Here is a 15,011-nt window from a genome sequence, read left to right as displayed (position 1 = left end):
ACTTCCTTATCTTAAAATGCTCCAAGCCTTTAAAGGAAACTTTATTTCTCTAACAAATTACAAATCAGAGAATCTTTAAACCCACCCATAACCTGTGACGTCCTGCTTCGGGATGTCCTGCCTTTTCAGGCCAAACCAATGTACACCTTCCATGTATTGATTTATGACTTTACATGTACTTCCTGTCTCCCTGCAATGTATGAAACCAAACTAATCCAACTACAGTGAGACCACTTGCTCAAGGCTTCTTGGGCATGGCTCTTTGGGCAATGGGCACACATATTTGGCCCAGAATAAACCTCTTTAAATTATTTTACAGGGTTTGGGTTTCTTTTCTGTTGATATCTATGAGGTCTAAAAGGGGAGGGAGGGGGAAATTAAAGTCAAAGTTGAAATCAAAGCTAAATGCCCCACTGAATTTTAGCCCCAAACTCAGACTCTAGAACCTAAGATCTGAGGTTCTAATGCCCATGCTAGGACAGAAGATAAAATGTTAATCTTCTTTAAAGTTGGGAGGAACATGAAACAGGAATTGAGCCTTAGGCATAAATCCTAAAACCTAAAAGATCTCTGACCTATTTATGAAAAGGACTAAACTATTTCTTTCTACCCACCAGTCTGAGGTAGAAAGCTAACAAAAAAAAGTCACCCACAAGAAACTGAAACCAGGCCTGTTTTGTATGTAAAAACTGGTTTAATACCATTGAAATTTGGGGAGCTCTGTCAGGAACAATCACAAAACCTTTATGTGGAGACACTTTCTATAATTCCCACGGAAATATGAATTCACAAACAAAAATTAGAAAACACATGAAATTTAGAGAGGCAAAAAAAAACAGAACAACCAACTCCATATTGCAAGAAAGGAACAAAGTCAGAAGACTGACACTACCCAACTTCAAACAAGTAACTTTACCCAACTGGAAAGCAACTGTAACCTAGATAGTGTGGTATTGGCAAAAGAATAGATGAATAGGTCAATGGAACAGACTAGAGAGCCCAGAAATAAACTTACACAAATATGGTCAACCGATCTTTGATAAAGCAGCAAAGGCAATACAATGGAGAAAAGATAGTCTTTTAAACAAATGGTGCTAGAAAAACTGGACATTCACATGCAAACAAAAATAATCTAGACACAGACTTTATAACCTTCACAAAAATTAACTCAAAAGGGAACATAGACCTAAATGTAAAATGCAAACCAACAAAATTCCTAGAAGATAACATAGGAGACAATCTAGATGACCTTGGGTTTGGCAATGACTTTTTGGATACAACACCAAATGCATGATCTGTGAAAAAAATAATTGGTAAGCTGGACTTTGTTAAAATTTAAAAGTTCTGCTCTGCAAAAGACACTGTCAAGAGAATGAGAAGATAAGCCACAGACTGGGAAAAAATATTTGCAAAAGGCATATCTGATAAAGGTCTGTTTTCCAAAATGTACAAAGAACTCTTAAAATTCAACAGTAAGAAAACAACCAATTTAAAAAATGGGCAAAAAAGATATATAGATAGCAAATAATCATATGAAAAGATGCTCAACATCATGTTATTAGGAAATTACATATTAAAACAATGAGCACCACTACACACCTATTAGAATGGCCAAAATCCAAAACAACTGTGAATTAAAATAAAATCTTAAGTCCCCAAGCCAACTGAAAGGAACCCTTCTTGGCCAAGGGGACCCCAGAAAAACCTTAAAGCTGAGTTGCTGGGCATGAGGAGAAGGAAGGTCAGACATGCCTGGTCATGTCCTCCCCCTTTTGGAGTTACTCTTTGTAACAATAAGATACTAAATCATTAACAGGCCTAAGGCCATGCAAGGCAAAGGTTAAACCACACCTGCAGGCTGTCAATTTATTTAACAGATGTCTGACTTGTCTCTGATTAACAAACTTCTTTATCTTAAATACATTCCCAGCCTTCAGGTAAAGTTTCATTTCTTTAACCAATTACAAATCAAAGACTCTTTAAACTCATTTACTATAATTGGTAAGCCTCCCCACTCCACCCTACCTTGTTCCACCTTTTCAGGCCAAACCAATATATACCTTCCATGTGTTGATTTATGATTTTACATGTAATTCCTGAATGTGTAAAACCAAACTGTAACCTGTCTCCCTCACGCATTTTCTCAAGACCTTTTGAGCATGTTTCCCCAGGCTGTGGTCACACACACTCAGCTCAGAATAAACTTCTTTAAATTATTTTTACAGAGTTTGGGTTTTTTGTTTTCAAAAGAAGTCTCCCCTGCTCCCACCCCTGCCCTCCCTTCTCTAGGTATTTTTTTTTTTTTCCCATTAACACACTGACAACAGCAAACACTGATGAGGATACAGAATAAGGGGAATTCTCACTCATTGCTGGTGAAAATGCAAAATGGCACAGCCACTTTGGAGGACAATCTGGCAGTTTATAACAAAATTATAAATACCAAGGAGCAAGATTACCAGCAATCATGCTCCTTGGTATTTATCGAAATGAGTTGACAACTAGTGTCTGTAGAAAAACCTGCACACAGATGTTTATCGAGCTTTATTCATAACTGCCTAAACTTGGAAGCAACCAAGACATTCTTTAGTAGATGAATGAACAAACAAACTGTGGTACATCCAGACAATGGAATATTATTCAGCTCTAAAAAAAGACTATCAAAGCCATGAAAAGACATGGAAGAACCTTAAATCCATATTACTAAATGAAAGAAGCCTAACTGAAAAGGCTGCATACTGTATGATTCCAACTATATGACACTCCTAAAAAGGTACAACTGTGGAGACAGTAAAAAGATCAGTGGTTACCGGGGGTGAGTGGGGACAGGGGATGAACAGGCAGAACACAGATTTTTAGGGCAGTGACATTGCTCTGTATGATACTGTAATGACGGATACATGTCGTTACGCATTTGTCAAAACCCACAGAATGGGCCGGGCGCGGTGGCTCACGCCTGTAATCCTAGCTCTCTGGGAGGCCGAAGCGGGTGGATTGCTTGAGGTCAGGAGTTCGAAACCAGTCTGAGCAAGAGCGAGACCCCGTCTCTACCATAAATAGAAAGAAATTAATTGGCCAATTGATATATATATAGAAAAAATTAGCCGGGCATGGTGGCGCATGCCTGTAGTCCCAGCTACTCGGGAGGCTGAGGCAGAAGGATTGCTTGAGCCCAGGAGTTTGAGGTTGCTGTGAGCCAGGCTGATGCCATGGCACTCACTCTATCCTGGGCAACAAAGCGAGACTCTGTCTCAAAAAAAAAAAAAAAAAAAACAACCCACAGAATGTGCGACACTAGGAGTAATGATGTGTCAATGTAGGTTCTTTGTAACAAATATACCACTCTGGAGGGGGTGTCGGGGGTGGGAGAAGCTGTGCATAGGGGGACATAGGTGGGCAGAGGAACATGGGAACTCTCTGTACTGGCCACTCAATTTCCCTGTGAACATAAAACACCTCCGAAAAATAAAGTCCACTTGCAAAATTTCTTTCTTTTCTTTCTTTGTTTTTTTTAAAGAGATGAGGTCTCACTATGTTACCCAGGCTGGACTCAAACTTCTGAGCTCAAGTGATTCTCCCACCTCAGCCTCCCAACTAGCTGGAACTACAGGTGCATGCCACCATGCCTGGCTAACGTCTATTTTTAAAAAAGGCATAAGAAAGCACTAACCACAAGAGTACATAAAGAACTCCTACAAATCAGTAAGAGACAAATGACCCAATAGAAAAACAGAGAGAAATATGAATACTTCACAGAAGAGGAAACCAGAATGGCCAATAAAAATGAAAAGATGCTCAATCCTAGTAACAATTACAGAAATGAAAATTAAATCATAATACAATTTTATACCCAGACTACAAAAATATTATAGGCTGACAAAACCAGGTATCGAAAAGTATGTTTCTTACACTGCTGATGGGATTGCAAATTGACAATAATGTAGTGACACTGAATTTGCAACTAGCAATTCCATTTCTAGGTATGTACCCTGAAGGAACTCTTTGCATGCACGAATAGGAGAACTGCACAAGGAGCATCCTTTATAATAGCAACACAATGCAAGCAACACTGTAATCAGTTGGGAATGGATACATATTCCAACTAATGGTTAAAATAAACTAACTGGTTCTTCACATATAAACCTGGGAGAAACTCAAAAATATAATTTCAAGCAAAAAACAAAAGTTGCAGAATGACTGTACACAATGGTATTATTTGTGTAAATGTTGAAACCACACATATTTTGGGATACCTGCATACATAGCAAAAGTGTAAATACAGAAGCCATCATCTCTGAGAATAAAGAATGCAATCAAGATAGAGTAAAAAAGGGGGGGATATATCTGCATCTGTAACATTTATTATCTGAGTGGGTACATGGGTGTTTATTAGTTATAATATGTTTATTACATGTTTAAAAGATTTCACCAAAAACAATAATAAGAGGACTCAGAACATGAGTCTTTTAGGAATTTGTCTCCTAGATTTAATCCAGAATGATTTCCAAGTTATAGTATAGAGCTCATGAGCCCAACAGCTTTCTAAAGTCATTTGTTCCCCTCTCCCAAAAGTTTAATTCATCAGAAATGTTTGAAGGACACTGTCTTCAACCCATTTTTTTTAAAAAGGTACTTACCGAATAAGCAGAGATAGTTGGTTTCAGTTAATCTGGATACATTTGTGACCTGATTCAAGATGTTGTAAAGCTCTGTTGGTTCACACATAACCAAATCAGCCATCCTACTGGGAAAAGTCAATAACATACAAATTTAACACTCCTAGATGTACAGTGCTAAATCATATTTGAGGAAAATCTTTTTTCATAGATAGTTGGCATCCACATGGTTACTTGACTGAACTGTAAGTGATATTTGGAAACTACAAATCTGGAACCAGGAGATATTTATTCCCACAAGTTATACAGAACATCACTTGTGAGATTCCAAAGCCACAACTATTATACAGCCAGCTTAGGATACGAGAGGTACTTTGAATGTTTGCAGACCAGCTGCAACTTCCTGTGAATATAATGAAAAAGGCTAGTGAAACTTAAATACAATCCAGATTTTTTTTTTAAAAATCACACTTTCTTAAGGATCTCCATAAACTGGTGGACTCCCTGTGACAGCCACTTTCTGCAAGTGAAAGTTTAAATGAATTGCAGGGCTGGGTATGGTGATTCATGCCTATAACTCTAGCGCTTTGGGAGCCTTTGCTTGAGGCCAGGAGCTCAAGACCAGTCTGAGAAAGAACAAGACCCCATCTCTACAAAAAAAAAAAAAAAAAAAAAAAAAAAAAACAGAAAAATTAGCTGGCTGCCATGGCATGTGCCTATAGTCCAAGCTACTCAGGAGGCTGAGGCAGGAGGATTGCTTGAGCCCAGGAGTGTGAGGTTGCAGTGAGCTATGACGACACCACAGCACTCTAGCCAGGGCAACAGAGACCCTATCTCAAGAAGAAGGAAAGGAAGGAAAGAAAAGGAAAAGCAGTACCAAGTTTATAGCAATAAATGCCTACATTAAAAAAGAAGAAACATCTCAAACAACCTAACTTCACACCTCAAGGAACTTGAAAAAGAACAAACTAAACTCAACGTTAACTGAAGGAAGGAAATAATAAAGATCAGAGAATAAGTGAACAGATGAAATAGAGAATAGAAAACAAGAGGCTGGGTGCAGTGGTTCGTGCCTATAATCCAACACTTTGGGAGGTGAGGTGAGAGGAATGCCTGAGGCCAGGAGTTTGAGACCAGCCTAGGCAAAATAACAAGACCCTGTCTCTAAAGAAAAAGAAAGAAAGAAAAAGAAAATGAGCTAGGTGTGGTGGTGCACGCCGGTAGTCCCAGCTACTCAGGAGGCTGAGGCCGAAGGATCGCTCCCTTTAGTTCAGGAATTCAAGGTTGCAATGAGCTGTGATTATATCTGAGCAACAGAGTAAGACCTCATCTCTTAAAAAAAAAAAAAAAGACTGTTTGATAACTAAATAAAATCAACAAACCCTTAGCTAGACTAAGGAAAAAAACAGAATATTCATAAATAAAATTAGAAATGAAAGAGGAGACATGATAATAGATGCCTCAGAAATAAAGCACTCATGTAAGCAATCAGAAAGGTTTCAAAAATTTGTAATGAAATATGTGTAGAGAAGAACATTGAATACAAAATACCTGAGCCCTATAAATACCAGGTAGGCTATAAACCAGTCACCAATCCATTTGTTCATTTAGCAAATAATTACTGAGCACCTACCATATGGCAGGCACTGGGAATACCTGTGGTAGGCAAAACCTACCTTCATGGAGGTTAGTCTAGTATGGAATGCAGACACTGGGGTTGAAAATTGCAAGCAGGAAGAGCACAACGAAAGAGTTAGGATCCAGTGTCGCAGGAGTAGCTAACAGGAGGTTCTCACCTAGTTGGAGGAACCGGGACTGTTCCTCTACCTAGGTGTATGAATGTCCTGTCTCACCACGTGACTGCTAAACTGAGCCTGGAGGCTGAGCAAGAAGAAGAGGGAGAGAAGAACAGAGGATGAGAACATTCTACCAGGAGCAGGAGCAAGCACAGGACCTGAGAGAGTTCAGAGGAGCATGGTGTGGTTCCAGTAAGTGTTTGCCACCAGGTAGAGTGGTCAGTGAAGACACTGGGCGGGCCAACACAGGTCACCTCTGTGTTAAGGATCGTGACACTGTCAGGTGGAGAATTGCTGATATGTACGGATGGCAGGGCTGCTCTTGGGACACTGGTTCCTGGGCACAATTGTTTCTGGAAGGGTCAGGCCTGTGCAGCAGCTTCCCACAGTGAGGCAACCTTTTAGCAGGGAGCCCACAAGGAGAGCAGAGCAGGACCTCTGGAGGCCAGCAGGGGGCAGGTGGGAGAGAAGTTGAGTCCAGGGGTATCACTCAAAACAGGCTCCACTTCAGAGCTATCAGAACCATGCTCCCAGGAAAAGTCAACCCCCTTGACTTAAACCTCAGATCCATTCACCTCCTCAAAAACTTCAGTTCTCAGCATCCCCTCCAGCAGCATCAATTTCAGCCTGCACATGGCACCTTTCCACCAGCATGCAAACATCCTCTTGTCCCCATCTCTGTTCTCCCCAGCAAAGCTTCTCAAAAGGGTGGTGTTTAGTCACCACCTCCACTTCCTCACCTTCAGTAACGCTGACTGCAGTCAAACTCTTTTAGGTCTGAATCTTGGCTCTGCCACTTACCTTGGGGAGTGATTAGCCTCTCTTTGCCTCAGTTTCCATCTCTGTAAAATGAGGTGGTAATAGCATGGCTACTTCTGTAAAATGGGGATAACAGAGCCTGCCTGTTGTGTGTAGATGAATGAAGTGACACTGGTAAGACATTCTGAGGGGGGAGGACATGCTCAGTAACTGCTGGCCATTGGCACGATCTTCTCTTCTAGAGTATCCAGCCCCCCCAAAGCCACAAAAACTGCTCTTATCAAGGTCATCAACAGTGTCTTGCCTAAGCCATCTTGCCTAAGCCATTGGTCACTTCCCCCTGTGCTCAAATAATTCAGCCTCTTAGCAGCATGAGACACAGTAACGCACTCCTTCTTCCCCAAACTCTTTCCTCTCCCAGGACACCACACGCTCCAAGCTTCCCTCTTTCTCAGACTGTTCCTCCCTGGCCTTCTTTGCTGGGGGTTCCAGCTCTTCAAGTATGAATGCCCCAGGCTCAGCTACCATTTTTCTTCTCTATCTATAGTCTCACTCTAGGGCAGGGTTTGCAATGTCGGCACCACTGACATTTGGGTCCAGATGACTGTTGCACGGGGCTGGCCCGTGCTTTGTAGGATGTTTAGCAGCATCCTTGGATGTAAGCAGCAACCCCCACTCAGCTGTAACAACAAAAAATGTCTCTAGACACTGCCAAGTGTCCCCTGGAAGAAGGCAAAATCGCCCCTGGTTGAGAACCACAAAGCTAAGCCCCAAAGGCTGGGTGATTCATCCAGTCCCTTGGATGCCACTCACATACCAGTGACTCCCACATTTTATCCCTTGTTTGACCTCCCTCCACTGAGCTCCAGATGCTACTTGGATGCCTGACAGGCATCTCAAATACAGCAAGACCAAAATAAAGCTGTAATTCACACACACCCATGCCTCCAGTATTGATTCATCTTCTGAGTCTCAGTCAACAGCACCCTGATCTGCCCAGCTGCTTGAGCCTGATTCGCCCTTCCCTCACCCCCTCACATCCGGTCTCTGAGCTCTGCGCCTAATGTAGTCCACGTCCATCCGCTTCTCCCCATCTCCAAGGCTACCATCCCAGTCCGAGATACCGTCAACTCTCTCCTGATGGTGCCACGCTGCTGGCTGGTCTTCTTGCTTCCTGCATCTCCCTACAGTCTGATCTCCACGTGGTAGTCAGGGCAATCTTTTCAGCATCCTGGTGTCTTTGTCTTTACCTCACTTGCCACCATCTGAAATTATTGTGGCATTTGATTGCTTGTTTACTGTCAATTTCCTCCCACAGGAATGTCTGGTCCATAAGGGCAGGCCCTTGCCTGTCACATCCACTGCGATATCCTCACTCAATGCCCAGGATTTACCTGCTGCAAAGTCATGCTCAATACGCACATGGGGAATAAACACTATTGCTGGTGACCATTACTGTCTTCACCATCTCCACTTGCTGCCATATTTTTTCCAAGTGTAGATTCTTCCTAAGGACCTTATCACTCCCCTACCTCCCACCCAGTCAGGCCCTGGGTCCTCTGCCTCTGAAAGCCCTGTCCCCAGGCCATTTAGGGGGTGGTTAAGTGCAGATGAGAGAGGATGGGCTTTGCGGCTAGTCCTACAAGCTCATTAAGCCAACCTAAAAGTTGGCTGCTAACCCGCCTGGTCTACGGCTCAGAGCCCATCCTCAGCTCCCATCTGCTTTGCCCACCGAACCCCCATCTCCTCATTCACTAGCCAAGGAATTTTCTCTGGACATCCAGATAAAAACCCAGCCTCAGGGATCTCCTCCTTAAAACCCTTCTTCTCAAAGAGGGGACTAAACCTGGCCAAGCAAGAGGTCTCCCTCACCTGCTGGTAAAGCACTGTGGTATGGGGCAGTCCCCAAAACTAACAGCATGATTCTGAGACAGGATGCACCCCTGAGCCGAGATGTGAGCTGATGACAGCACCAGCAGCTTGGGAGAGTCAGGGACTGAGCAGCAGCACTGCTCTGAACTCTGAAGAGTTTAGATGTCCTTGGCTCCACTTTTGGGGCCCTGAGGATTTTCTAACATGCTTTACATAAAAACATTAAGCTAATACAGATGTGTTTTTGCCAAAAGTGTTTTCCTTAGTGAACGTCATTAAGCCAATTTAATTCTTTAATTGGTTTTCTACATTTCACAATTAAACAGTTCCAATTGTTTTCACTTTCAGTTTGCATTAACCACACTTGTTTTTCCCAAGATCAAGGCTTTTCCATGTGATTTTTCTTACAATAAATATTTGGTTCCTTAATCAGGTTTTTTATCACATCAAGTTTTCCAAGTGTAGTTTCTGCCACTGAGTTTCCTTTATATTAGTTATGTCTGCCAAGTCTCATTTTCCTGGTGACTTGTTCAAAACAGTAGAGTCAAAATGGCAAGGTGAAGACATCCCCATTTATGCTGGACTCTAGGCACAGCACAGCTCTTCTTAAGAGACTGTCAGGACATTTAGTACAATGGCCCCTGCAAGAGAGGGGTCAGAGGAAGTAACTTTGGGGGATCCAGCTTGATGGGGGTGAGAGAGAGATCTTCCTAGAAACCTATCCCTCCGGGAAATCCTCGCAGCTTTCTGAGTGGCAAACAAAGCCACTTACTCTGTCTGGAAAGCAGGTGCCAGCATAGCCTTATCCCTGGACACCCACCAGTAGGAAGGTTCTTCGCCCTCCATGAGATGACCTGTGTCACCTTCAAATAAGGAGCTCTCTCAGTCAGCCTAGAGAAATCCGGAAGCAGCTGGGCTGGCAAACCCCCCTCCAGTGAGAGCACTTGTCTATATGTGGGGAAAACAGTCAATTGGGAAAGGATGTTTCACTAGGGTGGCATCAGAGCCTGAAACTAAGGGGGTAGCCAGCCAGATCCAGCTCTTCTCCCTGCCCACCCTGGGTCTGATCAACACCGGGGCCTTCCATCCTGGCAGACGGCATAGCTGTCAGAGGCTAGGCCCAACCATAGACTTCTCAGTCTCAGCCTGGGAGCTTGGCCCCGTGCTCAGTGCCAAGCCACCCCAAGACCCCGGACAGTCCATGTCAACCCAATTGATGGGCATTCATTTCTGGAGCAAAACAGACACCTCCTGATGCTCTGGGAGAAGCCAGACCACAAACTTCACTTTAGGCTGAACGGGGACCAAGCAGAGGGTGACACAGATAAGAGTCAGGGTTCCACAGCCAACCCCACCCATGCTCTGGTTCTTGGTGGGAAACTCAGGCTGTACCAGGATGTCCAAGGCTTCACCACAGTGGTAGGCATCAATGCCCTCACCTGTAAACTGAGGCAGCAATACAGCTAGAAAGGCTGTAGGAATGTTCAATTGCGCTAACTGGTTTAAACTGCCTAGCACCAGGCCTGACACACAGGAGGAGTTTAGGAAATAGAAGTTCCTTCACTCCCACCCTCTCTGTTCAACCTCATCTAGCATCCTTGGACAGCTACAGGTCCAGGAGACAAAGTGCCATTCAGAGAGTCTCAGACCAAAGACCAGAGCAGGAGCTGGTAAAGTGCCCATGGTGCTGCCCAAGGGTCAGGATCTACTATAGTCTTTCCTCCATCCTAGCTTGACACCTCTGTGGCCTGAACCTTGACAAAGCTGGATGACATAGTTCCAGGCCACAGCACCCCAGAGCTGCAGAGGCTGCAGGGGGGATCCTGAAATCTGTCTCTTAGGCTCAGAGGGACACCAGGTCACACTGGCAGAGACGAAAGAAAGAGGAAGGAGAAGGACGAGGCCTGGGCCAGCAAAACCTCCTTACTTTGCTCAGTCACTGCCAGTATCTCTATACTTTAGGGGGACCAGGTGTGGACCAGAGGCCTAGACCAGCTGCCCACATCCTTGTCTTAGCTCCTGTTTTCACGTCCATGTCCCTAAATATAGGCCCACTCTGCCCCAAGAGGCACCCTAATGTCAGGCCTACCATGCAGCAACTCAGCTGTCATGGAGGGAGGGGCTGGCGAAATGCAACCTGGGCCCCCAAAGACCATGATCAGTGCATCTGGCTCACCCCCTCCAACTCTGTCTCTGGGGCCTGCTTCTCCTCTGCTTCCCAGCCCTGGCTGGTGTGCATGACTGCAGCCTCTGCTCTCATCTGCCACTAGCAGTGACTCCTGGCTCTTGGGAGCTTCTTGCCAGCAGTTTCTTGCTGTCTCTCCTGTGGCCAGGCCACCACCTCCTAGCTGTTCTGCTGGAATATATCTTGGAAAGCCAAATCTGTTGACTTCCAGCAAGTAGGGTCACAAGTGAAAGCTAAAGCCATTTGTTCTGTTTTAAAATATATGTCCCCAATTTCCAATCTCTTAGACTACCTAGAGAAAAATAAAACTCCCAAGCAAGGCAAAATGATAACTATCTTTCTCTTTGTTTCTGTTCCAAGGATCTGAAAGGAAAGATTTAAAATACTTCACTTTATCTATGATTTTATAATTGAAGAGAAGGTAGGTTAGCATACAATATGTGCACCTAACACCAAAAGTCACTGACAGCCCAGGATTGTGATCTAAGGTACCTTCGTGTAAGGTACAAAATGGTCAGTGCAAGCGGGTGTGTGGAGGTGGAGAACGTGTGCTACGGTGTGGATATGGTTTATCCCCACCAAAACTCATGTCAAGGCTTGGTCCCCAATGTGGCAGTACTGGGAGGTGATGCCTTTAAGAGGTGATTAGGTTGCTAAGATGGATTAGTGTCTTTCTCACAGTAATGGATTAGTTTAAGAGAGCAGGTGTTATAAAACAAGGTCACTTCTTGTGTTTTGCCCTTTTGCACAAATTCCCCTTTTGATTCTTTGCCATGTGATGATGCAGCATGAGAGCCCCACCAGAAGCCAACCAGATGCAGTTACCCAACCTTGAACTTCCAGCCTCTAGAACTGTGAGCTAGATAAACTTTAAATAACTTCTTTCCTTTAGAAATTACCGTTTCAGGTATTATGTTCTGGCACCCAAAATGGACTAAGGGTGTCACTGTATTTGTACATTTTCATATACAACAAAGAACAGATTTATGGTAATAGAAATCAGGAAACATGAGGGAACTTTAAGGAATGATGACAATGTTTTAGAGTTTGTTTTGAGTGGTGGTTACAAGGGTAGAAATTGTCAAAACCAAACTGAACAATTAAGACTAGTATACTTTACTATATGTAAACTGTATGTCAATAATAAATAAAAATAAATCCCCTGTGTAGGTCTATGTATTTATATATTCCAGGATGTGAATGTGCAGGTGTTATGTCCATGACTTTGGTATGGGGTCTGGGATGTCAAAAATCATGTGCAGTTGGACACACAGCAAATACATACTGCAGGACACCAGCCTGGCCCTCGCAGCCACCACTAATCCCTTTCTCATTTTTTCCTCATTTGCCCAGTATTTTCCCAGTGACCACAATCGTTATCCAAACCTTCTCAACCATCCTTGGGAGCAACTTCTCTCATTTCCTAGCTTTGCCTGGGCGTGAACTGTCTGCCCCCACCAACTGCTCCCTGGGTGCTCTTCTGTGCTTTCTCCCAGATGGATAAGCATCCTCTGACCTCATCCTCTCCTGCCTAATCCCCTCCTCTTCTTTCAGCATCTCAAAGCTCTCCCCCTCTATTAGCAACTTCCTTTCTGATTTCAAACATTCACAAATCTCAGCTTTCTTGGATCAAGTCACGAAACCATAAGAAAACCCCTAGATTAACTTGGCTATGCCCTCACAGAGGCTGGTGCTGGGTCCCAGGCTGGGGAAGTCTGCGGCTGGCCAGCTGTTAGCAAAGCAAGGAGAGGGAGCTGCATTAGAAATAGCCAGCCCTCCCAGAATTAGCTGGGGCAAAGGATGCTTAAGTGTAAGTGTAGACCGTTTGTGGGCCACGCAGGAGAGATGGCCATCTAGAAGCCATCTTAAAGGGACTTTGCCCGAGAGGGCCACCTAAAGGGATAATGGGCCAACTGCAGGTGGTGGCGGATTCCAGAAACCAGGGGCCAAGGGAGGAAATGAAAGCAGCAAGACAGAGATGTAAGCACCTGGGCAAGGGAACTGCAGGTAAGAAAAACCCACAAAAGCACTGCATGGGAGAGAGAGACAGCCATAAGCTCCCCATCAAGCTCAGAGGGTACTAAGGCCATATGACAAAGGGACCTTTCTTGCCCTATCTCTACTATCTTACAAGCTCCCTCCACCAGTACTGGGTGGGTGAGAAGCCACAATCTGCCTGGGGTGGGGAGGAGTGGGGTAGTGAGGAAGCAAGATAAAGAGAAGTCAGCCACTCTCCTCCCCAAATGTGGGAGCTCAAAGAAAGCTTGAAAGAGGAAAGTCACAAGCTTTAACTTTGAATTAAGTTCAGAGTTTTAATTATTAACATGAACTAGATTGCAATAAGTTTGTCCTGGTAACCACATGGAATCCAAGAGCAAGCAACGGTTTAAAGAAAGAGTAGGGGTGAAGACAAAGCTGTTTCATGATTGCATTCCGCTTCCTGACTGCTCTGCTTGTTCAATGTAGCAGTTACACCAGCAAAACACCAAGTAGTTGGTGCCTACAACACAGTTCAGTGCTAGATATGCAGCTGTTAAGACTATCATTAATAATCTTGGGATCTAGAGGGAGGCAGATAGGCGCTGAAAGTGAGGCTTTCCTAACAGTCAAGTTGTTTGGGATAGCCCTAGTACAGGACTTGGGAGGTAGTGAGTTCCTTCTCCAAGATGCTGACTCGGCAGGGATGTGGAGAGGATTGAGCCCCAGATGTGGGAATGAGCCTGAGAATCTGTGATTCCAGTTTATTGCTCATGGTCTCAACTCTCCCTTCTATAGGGATGACTGCAGCCCCGGCTTCTGCCCTGGATTTCAATCTCACATTTCCTCTTGAAGTAACTCCCCATCTGCCCCCTGACATTCCTGTATGGACAACTCACCATCACTCCCAGTGCAGCCCATCTACAATGGAGCTCATTCTTTTTTCTCCAGCCAGCTCTCCTTCCACACAACCCCTGACTTCCCTCTTTTTATACACATATACTTCTCTCAGCCTGATTTTCCACATCCCTTTCATTCATTTCTCAAACCCAGATGGACACAAACTCTTATCCACTCTTCCCTTGAGACCTGTCCCCTACTGCCCCTACCCTTTCCATTTTTGTGCCACCACCAAGATTCAGATCTTTATCATCTCATGAGATAGACTCCTGAGCAATCTCCCTGGCTCTCCAATTTCCCTTTGGAATCCTTAGCATCTGAGGTCAGTCTAATCTTCCTCAAACACAGCTCTGGTGGTGTCATAAAAGCTTTTGATAAACACTTGTTTCTCAGGGAACAAAATACAAACTTCACAACTAACATTCATAGGCCCTGCACAATCCAGTTTTTCCAACCTGCTTTTTCCAGCCTCATCTAAAACCATTCAACTCTCCCAAAATTCACTGAGGCCCACTCTGGGACTGGTCACATGTTAGATAATAAACAAACAGAGATGAAAGACATAATCCCTGACTCCAGAGTGCTCTCAGTTCTGGTGGCAAGATAACAGGGTAAATAATTACCAGAGAACACACTGATAAGATAAAGGACACTACTCGTCTTAATGTCTGCAGTGCAACAGAAATGATCTATTTACTATCCCCCAAATACAGGCCTACGTTTTCCTACCTCCAGGTTTTCTCTGGGCTCTTATCTCCTCTTTTCCCCTATCTAAACATTTCCCATTGTTAAAGGTGCAGTTCCTAGCACCTTCTCTGAGAACTCCAATTCCAAGGCAAGGGATCTCTCCCCACTCTGGAGTTGAACGTTCCCAATGAGTAAACACCTCCTCTTCTTCCCACATCT

The 15,011-nt window shown here is 44.1% G+C and overlaps 1 protein-coding gene across 3 annotated transcripts in view; it reads right to left on the bottom strand.

Annotated features, from left to right (window-relative positions):
• STYXL1 (serine/threonine/tyrosine interacting like 1) overlaps positions 1–15,011 on the bottom strand; it is a 43,236-nt gene that overhangs the window by 26,928 nt on the left and 1,297 nt on the right. For 2 of the 3 annotated variants that reach the window (XM_075995368.1, XM_012759067.3), the window contains exon 2: positions 4,638–4,744. In XM_075995368.1, the coding sequence (XP_075851483.1) occupies positions 4,638–4,740 (103 nt within the window). In that variant the 5' untranslated portion in view covers positions 4,741–4,744. The remainder of the gene's footprint in view (positions 1–4,637; positions 4,745–15,011) is intronic. The other variant, XM_012759068.3, reaches the window with a different exon arrangement.

This window comes from Microcebus murinus, chromosome 19 (genome assembly GCF_040939455.1).
Source record: "Microcebus murinus isolate Inina chromosome 19, M.murinus_Inina_mat1.0, whole genome shotgun sequence".
NCBI classification, from domain to species: domain Eukaryota; kingdom Metazoa; phylum Chordata; class Mammalia; order Primates; family Cheirogaleidae; genus Microcebus; species Microcebus murinus.
This window is presented reverse-complemented; position numbering and strand designations above follow the sequence as displayed.